General features: G+C 45.0%; 1 protein-coding gene across 1 annotated transcript; it reads right to left on the bottom strand.

Moving 5' to 3' along the window:
- Positions 1-2,824: 2,824 nt before the first annotated feature.
- susd5 (sushi domain containing 5) lies at positions 2,825-15,034 on the bottom strand. The gene is made up of 5 exons (XM_071904638.2): positions 14,947-15,034; positions 13,212-13,389; positions 8,106-8,215; positions 5,433-5,621; positions 2,825-4,836 (listed from the first exon to the last, which is right to left on the bottom strand). Exons 1-5 carry the CDS (start codon positions 15,032-15,034, stop codon positions 2,825-2,827), a joined length of 2,577 nt encoding a protein of 858 aa, XP_071760739.2.
- Positions 15,035-19,333: the final 4,299 nt, after the last annotated feature.

The following is a 19,333-nucleotide window of genomic DNA, read 5'->3' as shown; positions in this document are numbered from 1 at the left end:
GTAAAAATGGAGGCATGACTGTGTGCAACCAACCCTGACTTAAATCCATTCCCATTATAGCACAGAGCCTGAAATATAAATAAATAGTTAAAACCACATCTGAGCCAATAATAATCAGAGTCACAGGTTTAGGAGTTTATTGTGACCTAGAGGAAACACATATACAGTACACACACATCATCCTAACATCACACACATCAGGCCGTTTGAGATGAAGAAGAAACATGAAACGTGAAATATTTCCATCATGGGAATGAGTCAGCACCCACAAACATTTTTCCTTTTTTTTCCCTTTTAATATTTGTTTTCTTTCAGAACTCATGGTGATCGTCACATTTTTGCACATGCTCAAGTAATCCCGAACCCAAACTCAGCGTCAGTATTGTAACATTATAGATGGTTGCCATTGCTCTTCAGATATCATTTATATGGCAAAGCTGGTGTGAGATCAGATTGACAATCCACAACAACATGGTCTTTTCTTCAAAGCCGAAGCTGACTGTCATCATTACAAGTACAGTATTTGTGTATCAACGGCAGTGTGGGATGGTAAGTCTAGTAAAAGGCAGTGGAGTAGATTTAGAAGAGTGGAGACGAGTTGACCCTGTAAGACCTGAAGAGGTATTGTCTGATATCGGCTGAGCTTGACTGCCTTGGTAAAGAAAGTTATGTTCCACTTCTACCCACCGATCATGCTATGTACAGCAAGTTAACACAGTCAAGAGATTCATATTTACAGAAACATACACTCCCACCAGATATTCTACAGGTCCTTTCTCCCCCAAACCCTCGCCACATAGGGTCAATTCAGTTTCAGATCAGAGGATTTGAATGTTAATAGCCTTTCAATAAAATTCATTATTTCAATTTGAATTAAATCAAGCTTTGAAAGGAATTGACCGTGATTCACTTCACCCACCCAACTCCAACAAATCCCTATTCCACAGCCAGATTAAACATAAAGCTATGAGATACTCAATGCTTTTTACAAAACAGCTGAGGACACTGGATGTTATACGACGTCAGTAACAAATATGAGGAAAAACACAACAACCAGGCAAGGCTGATGACACTGTAGTGATCTTTGTCTACCAGTCACCACCCACTTTTCACAATAATTATGAGTAAAGCAGTTTCCATTTAAGTTATTGGCATACATTTCAGTTCATTTTGGTAATCTTTATACAGTACTGGAATAACAATCTTTAATCTCTAAGTTTAAGACACTCTTAGAATGGCTATTTGAATTTATTTACATTTACTAGTTTCTATATATTTATTTTATTTTTTCATTTTTTTGACCATGTTATCAAGTATTTGGTTCCCTCACATTAGTATGAAAACAGCATGAAACAGAATGAGAATATCACAAAATCATATATAGACCTAGACCTGTAAAACCTATTTTAACCTAAAGTCATAGGCAACCCGACTACACTGGGTATTATGAAGTCAAATTACAATTTTCTTTGAACTTTCATGGAAAAAGGTAATTCGGCACAACCTAAAAACCCAAAGCAGTCAAATTGTTTCTGACTATTTCTAATTGAAAGTTGAACGTAACATTTCCTATAGTGTTCTTATGACTCAAGAACGTATCTGTCCGTCTATCTACAGCTACAGGTCGGTGTTTGTGTGTCGCTGTCCAACAGTAGGTTTCTCTCTGTTGCCGTGGCAGCACCACAACGTTTGATCTCTGGTGGGTCCGAGTGCCGTCAGCATCCCTCAGTACAAACTCTGCTCTCCTCAAACAGGACACACCACTGACCGGCAGATCGCACTGACCTGAGACAGACACACACATGAGTGCGCAGATGCACACTCACACACACTCACTCTCTCTCTCTCTCACACACACACACACACACACACACAGGGGCTGAGTCTGCAGTCTGGACACCCCGTCTAAATCTCTCACCAGTCGACTGTCAAAACCAATAGAGGCAGGAAGTCTTTAAATGTTTCTCCTGTCATCCCTCGTCCTTCTTACTCACACCTCGCCTCTCCCTTTCCTATCTCCCTCTTTTTTTCTTCCGCTCTCTGCTCTCTTCATCCCACTCATCCCACTCTTTCATCTGATCTAACTGTCCCTTTTTCCCTTAATGCTGGTCTGACAGAAGCCGGGTCGTTCATTCGGGACTGTCTGCCCAAATTTGCTGCGATGATCTGAAGTGTTCTGAACTTCAGTGCTCTTGTCATGGAGTAGAAAGTGGAGTAAATGTTCTTTTATCAACACAATACTCGGTAACAAAAAAAACAGAAATGAAATCTGCTGTCAGGAGATCGAGAACAACACAGATAAATCAACAATAAACAGAGCAGTCAGTGAAGTCAGCATAACAAAAAACGACAGCAACGTAAAACACGAAAGAATCTTTACCACAATGTCCAAGAGCTTTGGAGGTTGAAGTCTCAATTCATTCTCCCTTTTCGTCTTCCTGGACCTGAGTCCGGTCCAGGCACAACCCCTCAACCTTTCTAGATGCTAGAGCTATGGAAAGGATTGGATAGGTATAACCAAGATGGGTAAAATTCCTTACTGCCCATCAGTGGGTGAAGCTGAACTAGTACCATCTTGCTTTACCTCATGAGTTCTCACTTATGCTTTAAGATCCTGCAGCATATAAGTAAGCACCCTCGTTCTCCATTTGTAAAACCTGGGCTGTAGCACAACTCATCAGTTTATACCTATCCAAAATCTTCAGCTCTGCAGTAGTGTCTAGCTGGGGCTGTGCTTTCCTCTTAAAATCCCCCCTCCCCCCCGGTGTCTCTGCAGCCCTTCAGTGTCCGTCCCTCTTCCTCTCTGTCTCCGTCTCTCTCTCTCTTACACCTTCTGCTGCATCTCTATCTGTTGGCCATGTCTGCTCTGACTTTGGCCCTTCCCGTTCATCTCGTACATCGAGCTCTTCTGCTGTCGCCGTCGGTAGCACCACGCCCCGACGACGACTGCCGTGACGACCGCGCACACCGCCACGATGATGGCCGCCACCGTGGGACCTCGACTGGAGGAGGTGGGGGGACGGGGAGGGCAGTCCTCGCCCGTACAGATTGTCTCCCCCATCTCTCCCTCCACCTCGCCCCTCTCCCCGGTCTGACCGGTCAGGTCATGCTCAGGTCGTGCTCCGGTCCGAGTGATGCTGTCGTCATCATCGTGCATCGGTGGGGCCGGGCCGTGGTCGAGGAAGGGGTGCTCAGTAGGGTCCTCCACATGTTGCGTGTCATAGTCCTGGGTGTCGGAGGGCTCGGGACTGGCGGGCGAGGGAGTGGCGGTGGGGAAGAGGCCCGGCCACACCTCCTCCACTCCCCCCTGCTCCGAGTCGGGCTCCACGGTGCCAGACTCAGGTGCCTCAGGCAGGCTGGTGTAAGGGATGGGCCTGCTCACTTCCACCTCATTGGGTCTGTCCGTCGCCCCGACAACAGTCTCTCTCTCCTGCTCCTCTGGTCCCACCTCCTCCTCTGTGGAGCCGCCTTTCTCCGTCTCTTCTGGAACGACAGGATAGCCGTCCAACCAGGTCTCATCTGTCGTGGCTGTAGGTTTTCCTGCTGCTCCCTCCTGGGTGAAGTTCTGACGCTCATCTGTGGCCATGGGAAAGGCCACATGCTGATGGCCGTCATCATCGTCATTGTCGTCGTGGCCATCGTGATCATCATGGCTGTCGTAGCTGTCATGGTCATCATGTTCATGATCATCGTGATCATGGTCATCATAGCGGTCATGATCGGTGTAGCTGTCGCTATCGTCTTCGTCTCCACCCAGGTCATAATGTTCCTTACCGTCATCATGGTCATGGTGGTCTGGATGCTCCTCAGAGCCGTCAGGATGCTCTTCATCCTGGTCATCGTGGTCTTCAGTCACATCGTCATGGTCGTCATAGCTTTCATGGTCGTGATCTTCATCGTAACTCTTATCTTGCTCATTATATTCCCCCTGGCTGCCGTAGCGAACACGATCACGCTCATCTTCGTGTTCACCCATGTCATAATGGTCATCGTGATCGTCGGGATCGTCATAGCGACCATGCTTATCCAGGTCATCGTGCTGAGCTGGAATGTAATGTTTCACATGATCATCGTGGTCATCTTGGTCCTCATGGTGACTGTCGTCATGGTTATCATGGTTGTCTTGATCATCATGGTGGCTGTCGTTATAGACGTCCTGGTCGTCATGGTGGCTGTCGTCATGGTCATCTCCGTCATCATGGTGATCGTCACGATCATTATAGCTGTCCTGCTCATGATCATCGGGATCATCAAGATCAGCAGGATGCTGGTAGTGACCTTCTTGGCTGTCATACTCTTTACTCTCCTCTGATTGGGCGCCTGAGGCTCTGAGACGGTTCTCACCCTCCGGGGGTGTGGTCTGTATGACTGGATGGGTGGGGACAGGATGTCCCGCCTCCTGGAAGGCCTCAGAGGGGAACCAGAAGAGGTGTTTCTGGGACAGCAGAGAGACAGGCGCTTCTGTTGCCACTGCTGCATCAGTCCTAGCCCCCTCCTGCCTCTCCTGCTCCCACCCTGGATGTCCTGTAGAGTCCTCAACAGCCCGCTCCTCCTCCTCTTCTCCTCCTTTCACAATCCCTTCCAGTTTACTGCCCTGCTCATCCTCTTCCTCCTCTCCTCCTACCTCCTCCTCTCCCTGTTGGTCTTGATGCTCCTCTCCTGCTTCTACACTGAAGCTGGCCTCCTGCTGCTGCTGACTCCTCTTGTCCTCTGGGTGTGCTGCTCCATGCACCTCCTCGTACACCTCGCCCTGAGCCTCCTCTGCTCTCTCCTCCTCTGGCTCGCCGTAGGCATCTGTGAACTTGTCCTCATAGTCGACATGGGTTTCAGTCTCATCTGTGGAAACACACAGAGTAAACATATATGCTTGGTCAATCGGCAAAGCTACGTCAAAACTCTACGCAAACATTCTCATCATAAATCACCAACATCAAACAGTTTTCAAAACTGTCACACCTAGAAAAAGTAAAATATGTGAATCCAGCAAGGATTAAATACTGGAAACACTTCAAAGACAACATTTAGATTATGACTGGGAGCAGTTTGGAGCACAGACATGATTTCTTCTTCTGAAGCCGTTAGCTAAGCACGAACAAAGGCTTGGCATTCTGCCTACATGGACGACTCTTGCCCCCTTCTCCCTCCACTGTGAACTGGGCCACACTATGTCATGTCACACCCAGGTGTCATAGCAGCCATTTTTACCCCAACTCACAACTGAGGCTCTGTTTTCCAAAAAGCCAGGAATCAAGCACCAGTCACCTAACAGCATTAGGAGCTAACAAGCAAGGAAGTGAGGAGGTTGACCTCAGTACGGCCTCCTGTCTGGGTCAAAGCTCAAAGCTTTGAAGAGGCTGGGCAGAAGAGGAGGGGGCTCTCTCTGTCTCTCAGTCTCTGTCTCTCTCTCCAACACATTTTTAACACCTTCTTACCTTTTACACAAATCTGCACCAGTCCGTACCACTCTCCGCAGCTGTCACACAGGAGGCTGAAGGCACTGTGGCCACTGGGCATCACGTAACCCGGCACACACGTGTACAGCAGCTCGTCGCCCATCTCAAACCCGGTGTGACCCTGGAGACGGGTGTTAGGAAAGGATGGAGGGTCGCCACACGGCACGCCTGTCAGCAACAAACACAGAGTTACACATCATGTCAAACATCGATCATACAATGAATTTATACATAAAACAAAACACACACCTAGAATGCAAAGTGGAGATATAAGGGTTTTAGATGCATGCAACCAAAAATGTCAAAGATGCCACCCTTGGCAAAACCTTCTCAATATTACAATTTTCCAAGATAGATTCAAATAAAATAAAACTTTATTTACAGAGCACCTTTCATGCAAGGATGCAGTGCAAAGTCTTTACAGAAGAAGAGATAATAAACAAGAACAAGATAAAATAGACAAAACAATAAAATACAAAAATTAGGAATTGAAAAGGAGAAAAACAATTAGGTAAGATAAAACAATAAAAGAAGATGAGAAGAAAAAAATAAGCAAATAAGAAAAGGCAAGGCTAAAAAGCTGTGTTTTAAGGTTGCGCATCCACAGACTGTGATGCCCTCAGATCAGTGTGTCACTCTTCCTCTGGTAGATGTACTGCTCCATCTGGAAGTCCATGTTGGCTCCTCCCAGGTGGATTCAACAAAGTTAAACAAACCTCTGACTGATCAGTCTTTCAATCCAATCTACTTGGATTTGGGGGAATGACCTAATTAAGGATAAATTTGCTCAAGATCTGTATCTATTTACTTCTTCATTGGGTCTGAAGCCTGGCAGAACATCTGTTCATTAGTCATCCCAGGACTCCAGGAGTGGAACTGAGCAGAAAACCTGTTATCACCGAACATGTTACAATAAATGACTAAACTAAATTAAAAAAAAGAGGTTGTACGGATTACAACTATGAAATGTGTTTTACAAAATTTTAAATACAGGCCAATTTGTAATGATGAGTTTATGAAGCATGTGGTTCTGGCTTGTAGACATCACTCCAAATGTACATGTATAGTTCAAATGACATGTACAATCATTATATAAGTATTATATAGGCCAGAGATAGTCAAGTGGTAAAGTCCGCCGCCCCTGTTGGCCTGTGATCCAATCCTGCCTCTCTCTCCTGTGCCTCGCCTACTCTGTCTCCTTCCCTGCTTTCCAACTGTCTGAATAAATAAAATGCTTTACTTTTACTTTATAAACAGTTGTGAGTATCTCAGCTCACTTGATAAATAAGCTACGTTGGTTAAAATTGTTGGCTAAATAGTATATTTTTGTTGTCATATTATTACCCAGGTTTTTCGACATCATTAGCCCATTTATCTTCCAAAGTAACAGATAAGAATGACTCAAGTGACTTTGCGGGACATGTGGTCTAAATTTGAGAAACACCAGCACTAACAATACTAGAGGCTACTAATCGTCTCGACTATGAGTTCCATTTGTTTACAGTTATTATACCAAGGTATCACAATTAATTTGACAAATAATGATATATTGATGTTTAAAAATTCTACACATTGAACCTTTAAGTTACTAGTTATCTTAAGACATTTCCTTACAAAATAGAAACATTTTAGATTATATAATTTGTTGGAGTTTTGAAACTTGAAAACAATGAACATCAGGAGACATTTTTGCCCAAAATGCTTAACTTTTTCAGATGAAACTATTCAATTTAGCAGTAGGCTACATTAAGGCTACAGAGGGTGCTGAAACCAACAGAATTAAATATTTTTCCCTGAGGTGCATCTATGCAAACTTGACCTTTGGCTGGCACTTCGCACTTCCAAACCCTCATCATCCTGACCCTCATCATCACCCTAACCATAACCCTAACCAATAACCCGTTGCCCAGCCGTGAAGCTGCATCTTTGCTTTCCTCTGCAGTAAGTGGCTCTGTATCGACCATCTTTCCCATAGCAGAGGGTTCATTCCAGCCTCAGGGTGTGTGTGGCGTACAAACAGCCACAGTAGCTCTACTGTTTATGAGGCAAGACTGGAGACCTCTTTTGGGTGGCGTCCAATAATGGTCTGATCCAAAACCAACCGTTGGCCCCTTCCCCTCTCAGATCTGTGCCAGTGGAATAGGTGTGTGGAACTCCGATAGGACTTACATTTATGGATAATGATAGATCAACAGACAGATATTCATGAGAAGACGGAAAGATTAGCATATAGAGACAGATAAAAACATTCAAACGGACATGCACAAACACGTGCACACACACACACACACACACACACACACACACACACTGTCAGGATGGAGAGTGTTGAAAGAAGAGGGCTAGTGGGAAGGAAAGCAGGAACACAGCCTCTTTCACACCTCAGTAAATATCTCAGGAAAGAGAACTGCACACACACACTCACACACTTACACACAAACACACACACACACACACACACACACATAAACCTCATCCATTCATATTCTGATCACTGCTCTCTGCCATTTCAGGTCAGGATACACCTCATGTAGGTTGGATTTATGAGTGCATGCATGCGTGCGTGTCTGTGTGTGTGTGTGTGTGTGTGTGTGTGTGTGTGTGTGTGTGTGTGTGTGTGTGTGTGTGCGTGTGCATGCTGTGTGTACTGACCCTTGTCTTTGACACAGAAGGCGTCCAGGTGTGCGGTCTCCTCTGTGGCATTTTCTGTTCTCACATCTACAGCTTTCAATACACTGCCCACAATGTTACACACTGTGGTCCTAGAAACAGAGATAGATAGATAGATAGATAGATAGATAGATAGATAGATAGATAGATAGATAGATAGATAGATAGATAGATAGATAGATAGACAGACAGTCAAACAGACAGATATGAACTACACACTGTATGTACAAAATCAAAATATATGTTCCCAAACCTTTACACACACACACAAACATATCCATTCATTCTAATGTTATATTAGAGTGACTGGCCTACAGCAACAAGTTTAAGCTCACTGAAGGGACTTAAGATTGGGGGTGGTCATTCTTGAACACACACAAACACACACACAGACACACACACACTACCGTACATATCCTGTACATGTGGCATTACACCACTGATAAAAGCAATGTGAGTTAGGACACATTTCTGCTGAATAATATCACACATATAGGAGCAGCTCTGGCTTGTGTATGCATGTGGGGAACATGAATGCCCTTGCATATACATGTGTATGCGCGCACACACACACACACACACACACACACACACACACACACAGTTGCACTCTCTGTCACCACCAGATTTGTTGCTTATTCAAATATTATTGCAGCATGACATCAGAGTGCAGGAACACACACGTCACGGTTCAGACATGGTGCAGTATCAGCAGTATCAACAGTTGTAGCCTATGGCACAATATTGTGATACTATGGCACATTAGGAACGGATGTTCACTTGTAGAAGCATTAAGTTCCAGTCAGCCTTATATAGCCCAGTCGTAACATTAGGGATTGAGAAAAAGGATATATATACGTCTATATATTCCACAGGGACCAAATGAATAATATGGTGAGAGCAGAGGGCCGAAAGCTGCAGTAGCTAAAAATATTGAGTGAATAGTATATTTTTGTTGTCATATCATTATCAAGGTTTACGGCATCATTAGCCCATTTATCTTCTAAAAGCAACAGATAAGAATGACTCAGGTTTTCCGGGCCAATCAGACATTCATGTTCCCACAGCGGCTCCCAGCACCAACCAATCACATCGAGGGAAGAGAAGTCAAAGCAAAGTTTGACAGTGTTTTGAAAAATGTATTAAAAGAAGCGAGAACATGTAATACTTTTAATTATTGGAGGGTTTGACCAGCAATATCACTGATCATCCATCATTAACCGTGAACGGTAGCGTCCCAGACTTGCACGTGTGTGTGTGTTTGTGTATGTGTATGTGTGTGTGCGTGGGTGTGTGCGCTTGTGTAACTGAGTTAATCAAAGCATCAGCAATCGGAAAGAATCTGACTGGCAGCGCAGTGTGACTGTGAGAACCGGTGTGAGTCATGCTGCATGCTTGTGCCATGCTAACTTCAGCTTATAAGGACAAAACCCTGAGAGAGAAATGGGCAGGAAAACACTGCAAGAGAGACAAAAAACACAAAGACTGTTTTCACATTAAACCGCAGCTCCTTCAGGCAGCTATGCGTGTGTGTGTGTGTGTGTGTGTGTGTGTGTGTGTGTATGTGTGTGTGAGAGAGAGAGAGAGACAGACAGAGAGAGAGAGAGAGACAGACAGAGAAAGAGAGAGAGAGAGAGAGAGAGAGAGAGAGACTGACCTCTATAAGGCAGTGTACACTTCACCTGAACCCAGAGCCATTTCTCAAAACCGTCACCTCACATGACATAACTATTACAGGAAAAGACCAAAGGTGTGTGTGTGTGTGTGTGTGTGTGTGTGTTTGTGTCTGTGCGTGTGTGTGTGAAACCGAGGGTTAATTTAGTCTACTGAGGATGCCGCCCTTCCAATAATATTGTGTTTGGTTACCGGGGTAGCCAGATGTATGATTGACAGGTAGGAGGAAAGTGTTAAGACAGATGTGTGTGTGCGCGTGTGTGTGTGTCAATCTGAGCTAGTATTATGCAACCTAAAATTTATGTCAATACAATTCTGAAAACTAGCTTACAGTAAAACCACCATCGCTCCAAAGCGCTACTTTCTGTAAAAACACAACTATAACCACGCAGAAACAAGTGAAGAGATTAATGCTGTAGCTGAGAAACCAATGAACCTTTCAAAACCAAAATGTAAGTGAGAGTCATTGGACTATGGAGAGGGGATATCTGTTCACCCGATCCTCACTGCAGTATCCCATGACAGCCTTTATAAGCCCCTGTGAGCCTCCTAAAAATCATTTTCAAGCCCAGATGAGTGGGGGGACATAGGGCGGACCTGGGTTAACAGGACCTGTGGGAGAAAACTGAGACTCTCCTCTGACATGTTCTGCTCAGTTGAAGGTGTGTGTGTGTGTGTGTGTGTGTGTGTGTGTTGGGGGGGGTGGGGGGTGGGGTGGAGGAGAGAAGAGGGATGAGGAGAGAGAAAGCGAAGAGGGCACGGGTTACAGGGAAATGGAGTGGGAGCGGATGCTGAAGGTTGTGAGAGAGAAGACAGAAAAAAGAAAGAGGGAAGGACGAAAGGGTGATAAAGAAGAAGAAGAATGAATGTTACTGTTTGCAGAGAGTTAGATATACTCTGCTGTTGTTTGTCTTGCATTGTCCCAGCGCTGTTGTCCTTGTACCAAGTGTGTCAGTATGTACTCTGAAACTCTGTAACTTGTTGATTTGTCCCTGCACCAAATCCCTGCATTGTATTGGCTAAAAGAGTGTATTCTGGTTCAGAAGTGAATGAAGGAGTGAAATTGAGTGGCAGAGAGTTGCCATGAAGGATGAAAGAGCAGAGGGGAGAGAGACGTTAAAGGGTTGGAGGGATAGAGAGGAAGGAAGGGAGGAGAGAGAGAGAGAGAGAGAGAGAGAGAGAGAGAGACACAAAGGTTTTAACACAACATCCTGGTGTTTCTGACACCAGCCTGTTGATGATCCTGTTAATCACAATATGTATACATGTGCATCTGTGCACATAATCAAATAACCCGTCCATTGTGATACTACTGTTACACACCAGGAGAAGTTATTAATCCAGGCAGTATGAGGTATTACAAGGCAACATCACTCAATATCAAGAACCTTTCTACACAATACAACACAATGGTGACCAAACACCATGAACCCATTTAACTTTAGAAGAGACCCAGTCAACATCAAAAAAGTACATTTTGATTCAACTATTAATAATTCATTCAAAAAATGACTGCCACTTAGTATGTAATATACCACTTTAAAGCTCTGAATGATCAAGATGATCATCAAATATCAGCAAAAAATATTTTGATATTCCATGTTGGGTCACATGAGTTGAGTGGCATTTGCCAGGATTGTTATCACTATCCTATTGAGTCATTGGAGATGCAGAGGAGCAACACGTGGAGCTCCTGGCTTGTACATTTAAACTGGGAGGGGATATGAGATGACTCAATACACATGGGACACCGACCAGCACCTATAGGAGATCCTACAACACCCAGCCTAGGAACGGGAAGGAGGGAGCTTCATCAGATGAAATAGCGAAAATGTTCCAGCTAGGCTTGCTAGAGGCTTATCAGCTAGCAGGCTCTGATGTATAGGAGTGGAAAGGTGTGTGGGCGTGTGTGTGTGTGTGTGTGTGTGCATGTGCATGTGTGTGTGTGTGTGTGCAATACACGTGTGTGCAGTCCTGTTCACATGTGATAGAGAAAATGAGAAGGAGAAAGTGACAAAGAAAGAGATAGAGAGCCTGTGAGGTAATGTTGGATACAGAGAAGCACCTCTGGCCTAGTTTCTGTTAACCTCCATTTTCCTCAGACAGAACAGAAGAGCAGAAGGATGAGGAGAGTTCAGCGGGGGGGGGGGGGGGGGGGGGGGAGCGAGGAAGGGATGGAGGTGAAGTCAGCTTCGGACAGACAGAGCAATAGATGGATGATACACTGTGAAACATGGTAAGAGAGTGTGAAAGCTGATGTCCACTGGCCAACACAGAGGGAGCAGAGAGAGAGCGAGAGAGAGAACAAAAATGTGTCAGCTCTTCCTCCAACCAGACATCCGTCTTAGCCATTTTAGGGCAGCCGCCATTTTGAAACAGTTTCAGTTTCGTAACGCAATGTCTACATCAGCCCTTTTCAAACTTTGTCCTATGAAAAATTTGTTGGGAAAACACAGGCCAGATCTTCAAGTATTTCTTCATGCAGCATAAATTGATTTTACGAGTCATTATGTAATAAAACAACATTTACCATGTTGTTAGACGACTAAACTAATACCCAATATTTTATTAAGCTCACTTAACACTGAAGGAACTTGAGAAGGCAAGGCGGCTTTACACAAAATTATAATTGTTCAGTCAATATCCTGTTGAAACCCCCGACTCTCCAGAATAATTCAGGGAGCTATTTCGATCTTTCTGCAGCTATAAGCTTTGGCTGTCAACCTGTAACTTTGAAACACACTGTCTCACACCATCATCCAAATAATACTGAACACAATCTGCCCTATAAGCCTGAAATCACCTTATACTGAAACCATGTAGGCCTGGCTATGAGTGATGCTGCAGCACTCCATTACTCTCCGTGTATCTACAAAGTGCCGGTGTAATTACCGCCGGGGTGCAGGATAAAAGCTGCCAATCACCCGACTAGCAGCGGACAATAAACCCGTCTTCCTCCTGGCCCGTATCACCTCTGTCTTCTTGCCTGGCTGTCTGTCTGTCTGTTCCTCTCTCTGGGTCCTGGGAGCTGTGTGTCATGTTACCGTGGAGATGAGAGGTGTAAATGGAGGCAGTTGTCGACATGACACCCCGGCTCAGAATTCCCTCCTCCTCCAGGACGGAACAGAGGAGTCTTTCTCTCCCTCTTTCTCTCTCTTTTTTCTCTTTCCCCCCTCAAATGTGTCACTCTCTTCTCGCTCTCTCTTTCTTAACTGCCGCTGCCTTTACTCCCTCTCTCTCTTTTCCCCTCCTGCTGTCTCTTTTTAGTGCGTGTCTCTGTCTCTCCATCACACACACACAAACACACACACACACCCAAACTGAACTTTGACATCTCTAGACGTCTCCCTCTTACATATCCCCAAAATACACACAAACACACATGCATACGTATACAAATCCTCCTTCTCTTACCCCACTGTGCCCCCGTAGAGCCACCCACGGGTGCATGCGGAGAAGGAGCACTCCACCACGGCGTCACGGAGCTCGTCTGCTGATGCCAGGCGGGCTTGCTGTGTGGCGCAGGCCCGCTCAGCGTCTCTGAAACCCTGGAGGTCAGAGGAGTTCCTCAGGTCCATCAGGAAAACTCGACCTGAGGAGAGAGAGCAGGGTCAGAGAATAATGTTCCCACAGTTCAAAACCTCTTGACACCCCCCCCCCCCCCCCCCCCCCTCTCTCTCTGGCAGGAAAGAGAAGTATGACAGAGCGGATGGAACAAAGATACATTTACAGAGCCACTCAGCAGTGACTAAGCAGAAACATTTCCAAAATGTTTTTTTTGGGTTATAATAAAATTGAAATAACATTCATCAATCTTTTATGTCTTCCTGCACGAAGACAAATAAAAGACAAATTCCCTTGTTCACAAAAGCCCACATATAGGCAAAGACGACTGAGAGAGAAGAGAGGGGTTTCCCCCCTCTCTCCTCTCTCAATGGCTAACAGACCTGAATTCATTTAAAATAATTTATTTTTATATTTGGCTGAGCTATGTTTTATACTGGATGATATTTCAGTGTTTTAAAGATGATCAGCCAGGGTCAGTAGGTCTTAGTAGGCCAAATGTCAAAAATATGGTATAAGGCACCCATTGGAATGGCTGCTTAAAAATCACATAGTTAACACTGAGTCCAGGTGTGATGATTTAATCAACAATCCATGTGGGGGATAGATGTACAATGGAGAACTGTCCTGAATACCAGTGATATTAAACTTCCATGTCAGTGTCTACAGTAGAGTCCAGTGGTGGAGTTTCAGGTCTGTGACCAGATCTACCTTTCTCCTCCTTCTAGCTGTTAACTGGCTACAGGTGTCATCAGTTTTCCAATGTTGCAACACAGCTACACATTTACACACTGTGAAGGCATTCACTCTTTCATTGCCATCATCATCATCATCATCATCATCATCATCATCGCAACAGCATCTCCCGAATTGTGTCTCTGGTATGCAGTGAACAATTTAGGAAATTAAGCTAGAAGAATTGATTTTTTTTTTTTTTTTTTTTTTTTACATTGAATATATTGATTTTTTTTACATGCCCAAAGAGAGAGATGTTCAGTCTTGTCTGCTCAAGTTGAAGCCTGCTTGATTAGACTGGGGATAACCCAAACTATATCTAAAAAAGACTGAAGAAAAGAGCTCTACTATCCTGCGCGCAACGCTGGCCACTCAAACCAGACATTCAAATAGCTTTCCTACCTTTTACGCATCAGTTTATCATCTATAAAACAATGTATTTACTCAATATTGCTCTAAAATATGCGTTTTAGATCAAAAGCCCCGAGGGCTGAGAGGGTGAAGGACTCTCTGGCCGACGGTAATCGGGATGCGCACGAGATGACACTCCAGGTGCCAACCTTTTGCGCGCGCTTCCGCTGGAGCCTATGGGTAACGGTTAGTACTATTATATTACCAGTTCAACTTCCCTAATGAAAAATAACAATAAAAGTCCTTTAAAGTTCCAATGGGAACTTGTTATGTGTCTGTGAGACTCAACAGTGAGTTTTAGTGAACTTATCTTACTTTATGGTATTTTTATCTCCGCTATCCCTAGCTTTGCTGTGATATTTGTGGTATCTTTCTAAAATGTGTCATAGGATTACAGTAATCCTTTTTCGTTAGGGAAAGCTTAAAAACATAAACTTACCGTCTGCATTAACAACAGAAACCAAGGCAAGACAAGCCACGCATCCAAAGAGAGATGATAAAACATTTTGGTTATAACGTTCCAGCATTTTTCTGCGCCCTCGGTGTGTAAATCTTCCTTTTTCAGTTTAAAAAACGTTTCCAAAAAACTTCTCAGGAATTAAATTCACAAGTTTAATATTGCAGGGCAAGTGGTGGTGGAGAGAGAACACTCCCGTTATTTCCCTCCCGGTGGCAGAGGTGGACTGAGCGGATGGAAGGTGAGCTTGTTGACATGAGCGGGTGAAAACGGAAAGAAACGGTTGGTGCGGCTCGAGACCGAGGCGCGGTTTATCTCCCCAAATAGTCGCCCTCGCGAGCAGATGGAGCACCGGCGTGAAAACTCGCGTGTCCCTGTTAGTAAATACGTCACGGCTCAGAATCTGAAGGGTGGGCAAAGGCGCGAGCTATGCAACACCAACTGCCGGACTGCGCCTTTACGCACAGAGAGAGAGAGAGAGAGAGAGAGAGAGAGAGAGAGAGAGACCCATAGTTTCTTAGAAGGGGGAGTCTGGTTGTTATACCAAATTGTCATTATTTTCTCAGTGAGTCCAGTCCAGTCCACTCTGGAGGAGAGGTCACGTGGTGCCAAATGTTTGCATGTTTTATCCATATCTTACATCCTGAAGAGTTTAGAAGGGCAAAATGTGCAGCAGGATGGCCCTCAGCAGCCAGCTGTCCTGCTGAAGTGTCCTTGTGCGAGACACCAAAGTCCTACCTGTTCACTCATTGTGAGCCACTGTGGATAACAGCCTCAGCTAAATGCTTAAAATGTAAAATTTAAATACACATAGCAGGAGGTGAGTCTTTACATATGTTTAAGAATGACACATTAGCACTGCATTGCTATTTAAAGACCATTTAACACCCATTGGCTAATAAGGGACTTCAGGTTCAGTACACCCGAATGGAGCTGATCCTTTGAGCGTATAATCTTAATTGGGGTGTATATTAGTCCCCTCTGCCAGGCCGACTCAGTGCTCTCTCGCCTGCTCTCTTGCTCTGTGTGTGTGTGTGTGTGTGTGTCCCTTTTGGTGTGTGAGATAAAGATGGATGACCATAGCCCATAGAGAACAGCTTGGCCTAGGCATTGTTTATATCAATCTGCAGGAGGAGATAACCAACACGCATAACAGCAGTACATACCAGATCCACACCACTAAACCTAAAGCAACATTCAAACTAACAACTAAACCTTATACACAGAAAATGCAATCTATCACAGTGTGCAGATATGCTCTTTTAAATAAATGCGCTTGTGTGTACACACACATACACAACACAAATCTCCTTCTTTCTCTCTCTCTTTCTCTCGCTCTCTCTCTCTCTCTCTCTCACACACACACACACACACACACACACATTGCATGGATGGGGCTAGGGGTTGGATTTGCAGTATTCAGCCTGTGGTGGCAGTCCTCCCATGCGTGAGTGTTTGGGAGTTTTCTCATCTTCGGGCGACACAAGAATGGAATAACTCTGCTCCTGCTCTGTTTGTCCCACAGAGGAAAGGAGGAAAGGAGGAGGAGAGAAGTAGATGAAGTGATGGAGGAGAGGAGATGAAGGAGCGGGGCCCTCCTCTGTCTCGTCTCTCCACACCTGAAGGGAGCTAATCTCTGTGCAGCCTGCCGCAGGTGAGGAGGACAGCAGAGGAGAAGAGGAGGAGGCGAGGCGGAGGAGAGAGAGGGAGGCTTCCTGCAGTGGGAAAGATGATGGGTGTGATTTCAAGTGAGAGAGATTTGCAGACAGGCAACAAGGGACTGGGGCTAGTGTGTGTGTGTGTGTGTGTGTGTGTGTGCATGAGGATGTGTGCGCACTCAGATATCTGCATGTGAGACACAGAAATCAATAAAAAAAGAAAACAGGGATGGGATGAAAAACAAAGAACAAGAAATTCCAGGAGGAGTGACACCTCCTTTCTTGAGAAAATCACACTTATTCAACTCCGTCCATCCATCTCTCTCTCACATCTCACTTTTCCCATTTTCATCACTCTCCTCATCACACTCCACCACTGGATTTCACCCAGACTGCCCCTATAGCTGCGTTCTGGCTTTAAATCCCCCTCTGATTCTTTTCCTTTTCCAATAATCACCTTTCTCTTGGTGTTTCTCTTTCACATGGCTTCCATCTTTTTTTTTTTCTACCCATGTACCTTCCACTCTAGCGCATTGCCTCTCACACATACACCTTATGGATGTCCTGTAGACTCAAGAGGGGACTGGGGCGGAGTGTGAATGTGTTGCCTGACCCAAGCACCACTGCCACCCATATGGAGGGGTGGGATGGGCGGTGTGGGAGGTGAGGGGTAAGAGGAACAACCCTCTGACTCACACGCAGGGCTATTTCTGGAGGGGGCGGGGGGTTCATAGAGGGGAGGGGAGAGCGATGGCGAGGAGGAGAGAGACAGTGATTCACACCTGCGCCATCTCGGAAAGGCTGGTGAGAATTATGTTGCTGCAGGTGTCCGTGTATGAGACAGACCCCCGTCCATACCACACACAGGTGTGTAATCTCACAGGACCCCCCCCACACACACACACACACACAATCTATGCGATGACGGTAAACACACACACACGCACACACACACACACAGCAACCACAAGATTGCTCTGAGTATGTGTGAGACCGATGACTTCCCCAGTGAGACGTGTGCTGTCAGAATGAGGTGTAGTGCAGGTGTGTGAGTGACTCAGAGGAAGTCATTGGCCTTACTGGTGCAGGCCAGTGACGGAGGGAGGGAGGGGTCCCGGTTTGGTCTCCATGGCAACAGCCTCCTAAGCCTCCATGAGGGTGGGGCCAGAAAAACACAGGAGCAGGTTTGGAACCCCAGAGCACAGGCAGCAGGCGGGGGAAACTGTGGTTTGGAGAGGAGGTGATATTGATTGGTGTGTGTGTGTGTGTGTGTGTGTGTGCGTGCGCGTGCGTACATACACAAGTGGATGCATATGTGTGTGTGTGTGTTTTTGTCTAACCTAATACAAGCATACATTGGACAGTGCACCCAATATAGTATGCAACCCCTCCCAAATGTAAACACATGTTAACAACTGAGATAGACTTTCCTTCTTTGATTTAATCTCTATAGAAACAATCTCTGTTTGAACAGACTCGGCCTTGCTTGACATTAGTGGAGTCTCTGGGAGTATCAGAACACATTCAACACCGAGCTGCCAGTCACAGCCAAGTCAGGATGAGACAGGCATGGAGCTATTTAAAGACCTGAGTTAATTAAATTGACTTTTGATGAGAGATTCTTAATTACCATGCAATGCAGTGAGATGGGGTGGGACAAAAACTTGGAAGCACATGATGCACATGAAGGAATAAACTTTAGCACGAGCGTCACGTAGGCTACATTCTCACGCACGCGCACGCACGCACACACACACACACACACACACAGTGTTTGTTCTGTTTGGGGTTGATCCTAAACCTCCTCAGTTCCATCTTGATGTTTTAAAATAATGAAATTATCTACACTCAAATTTTTACAAATACACTGGGTGAGCTTGAAACAGTGAGTGAATGAGTGAAAGAAAGAGAGAGAGAGAGAGAGAGAGAGAGATTTATTAAGTTTAAAGCAGTAATTATGTGGTGATTGTGTTTTGTAGTAATCACCCCAGAATTCAAACTCTGCTATGCTATAACATGGTTCTGAACGGCTAATTAATTAGTCCTAATTGGCAGCAGAGCAGGTGCGTTGAATAATCTAGATCGACTGAGCCATGTGGGTGTTTGAGGAGGGACACAGCTTTCTGTCTATTTTAATTTTTAAAACAGATTTTTATCTATTTTGTCTGAACATTTTGTAGCTTTTAGCCTGTCTGTAAAGAAAGAAATAACATCTCGTTTTCTTTACTTCAGAAAATGGCAATACGGCGTCAAAGAGAGCTCCCTGGTGATCTTGAGAGCGCTGCAGCTGTCCCCAGATGAAACATGGAGTAGTTACATTTTTATTATTTTTTCATTTACTGGAAGAGAGACCAGAATATAAGAACGTCTGAGAATGATAATTCTGTTCTGAGGTCCCACTCTCCCTGCTGTTATCTCCCCACCTACAGTACAAATTCTGCACTAAACAACATCTAAATAATAAAAAACCTTGCCAGATGGGGTCCCACGGACAAAGTCTTACCAAACAGGGGCCTGTGGCTGAATGAACATCTATTTAGAGGTCCTTGACATTAAAAAGTTTGGGAGCTTGTGACTATTGACTGATTAGCACACATTCAATCAGAGAGGAGGAACTGATCAGTGAAATCACGTGATGTTGTGTTTGGTTGGAGTGAAACCTGCAGACTCTTGTCCCTCCATGGCACATGGTTGCCTGTCCCTGCTGAACA

This window comes from Centroberyx gerrardi, chromosome 19, assembly GCF_048128805.1.
Source record: "Centroberyx gerrardi isolate f3 chromosome 19, fCenGer3.hap1.cur.20231027, whole genome shotgun sequence".
NCBI classification, from domain to species: Eukaryota; Metazoa; Chordata; class Actinopteri; order Beryciformes; family Berycidae; genus Centroberyx; species Centroberyx gerrardi.
The sequence above is the reverse complement of the archived record's forward strand: the minus strand, read 5'-3'. Positions and strand labels throughout refer to the sequence as shown.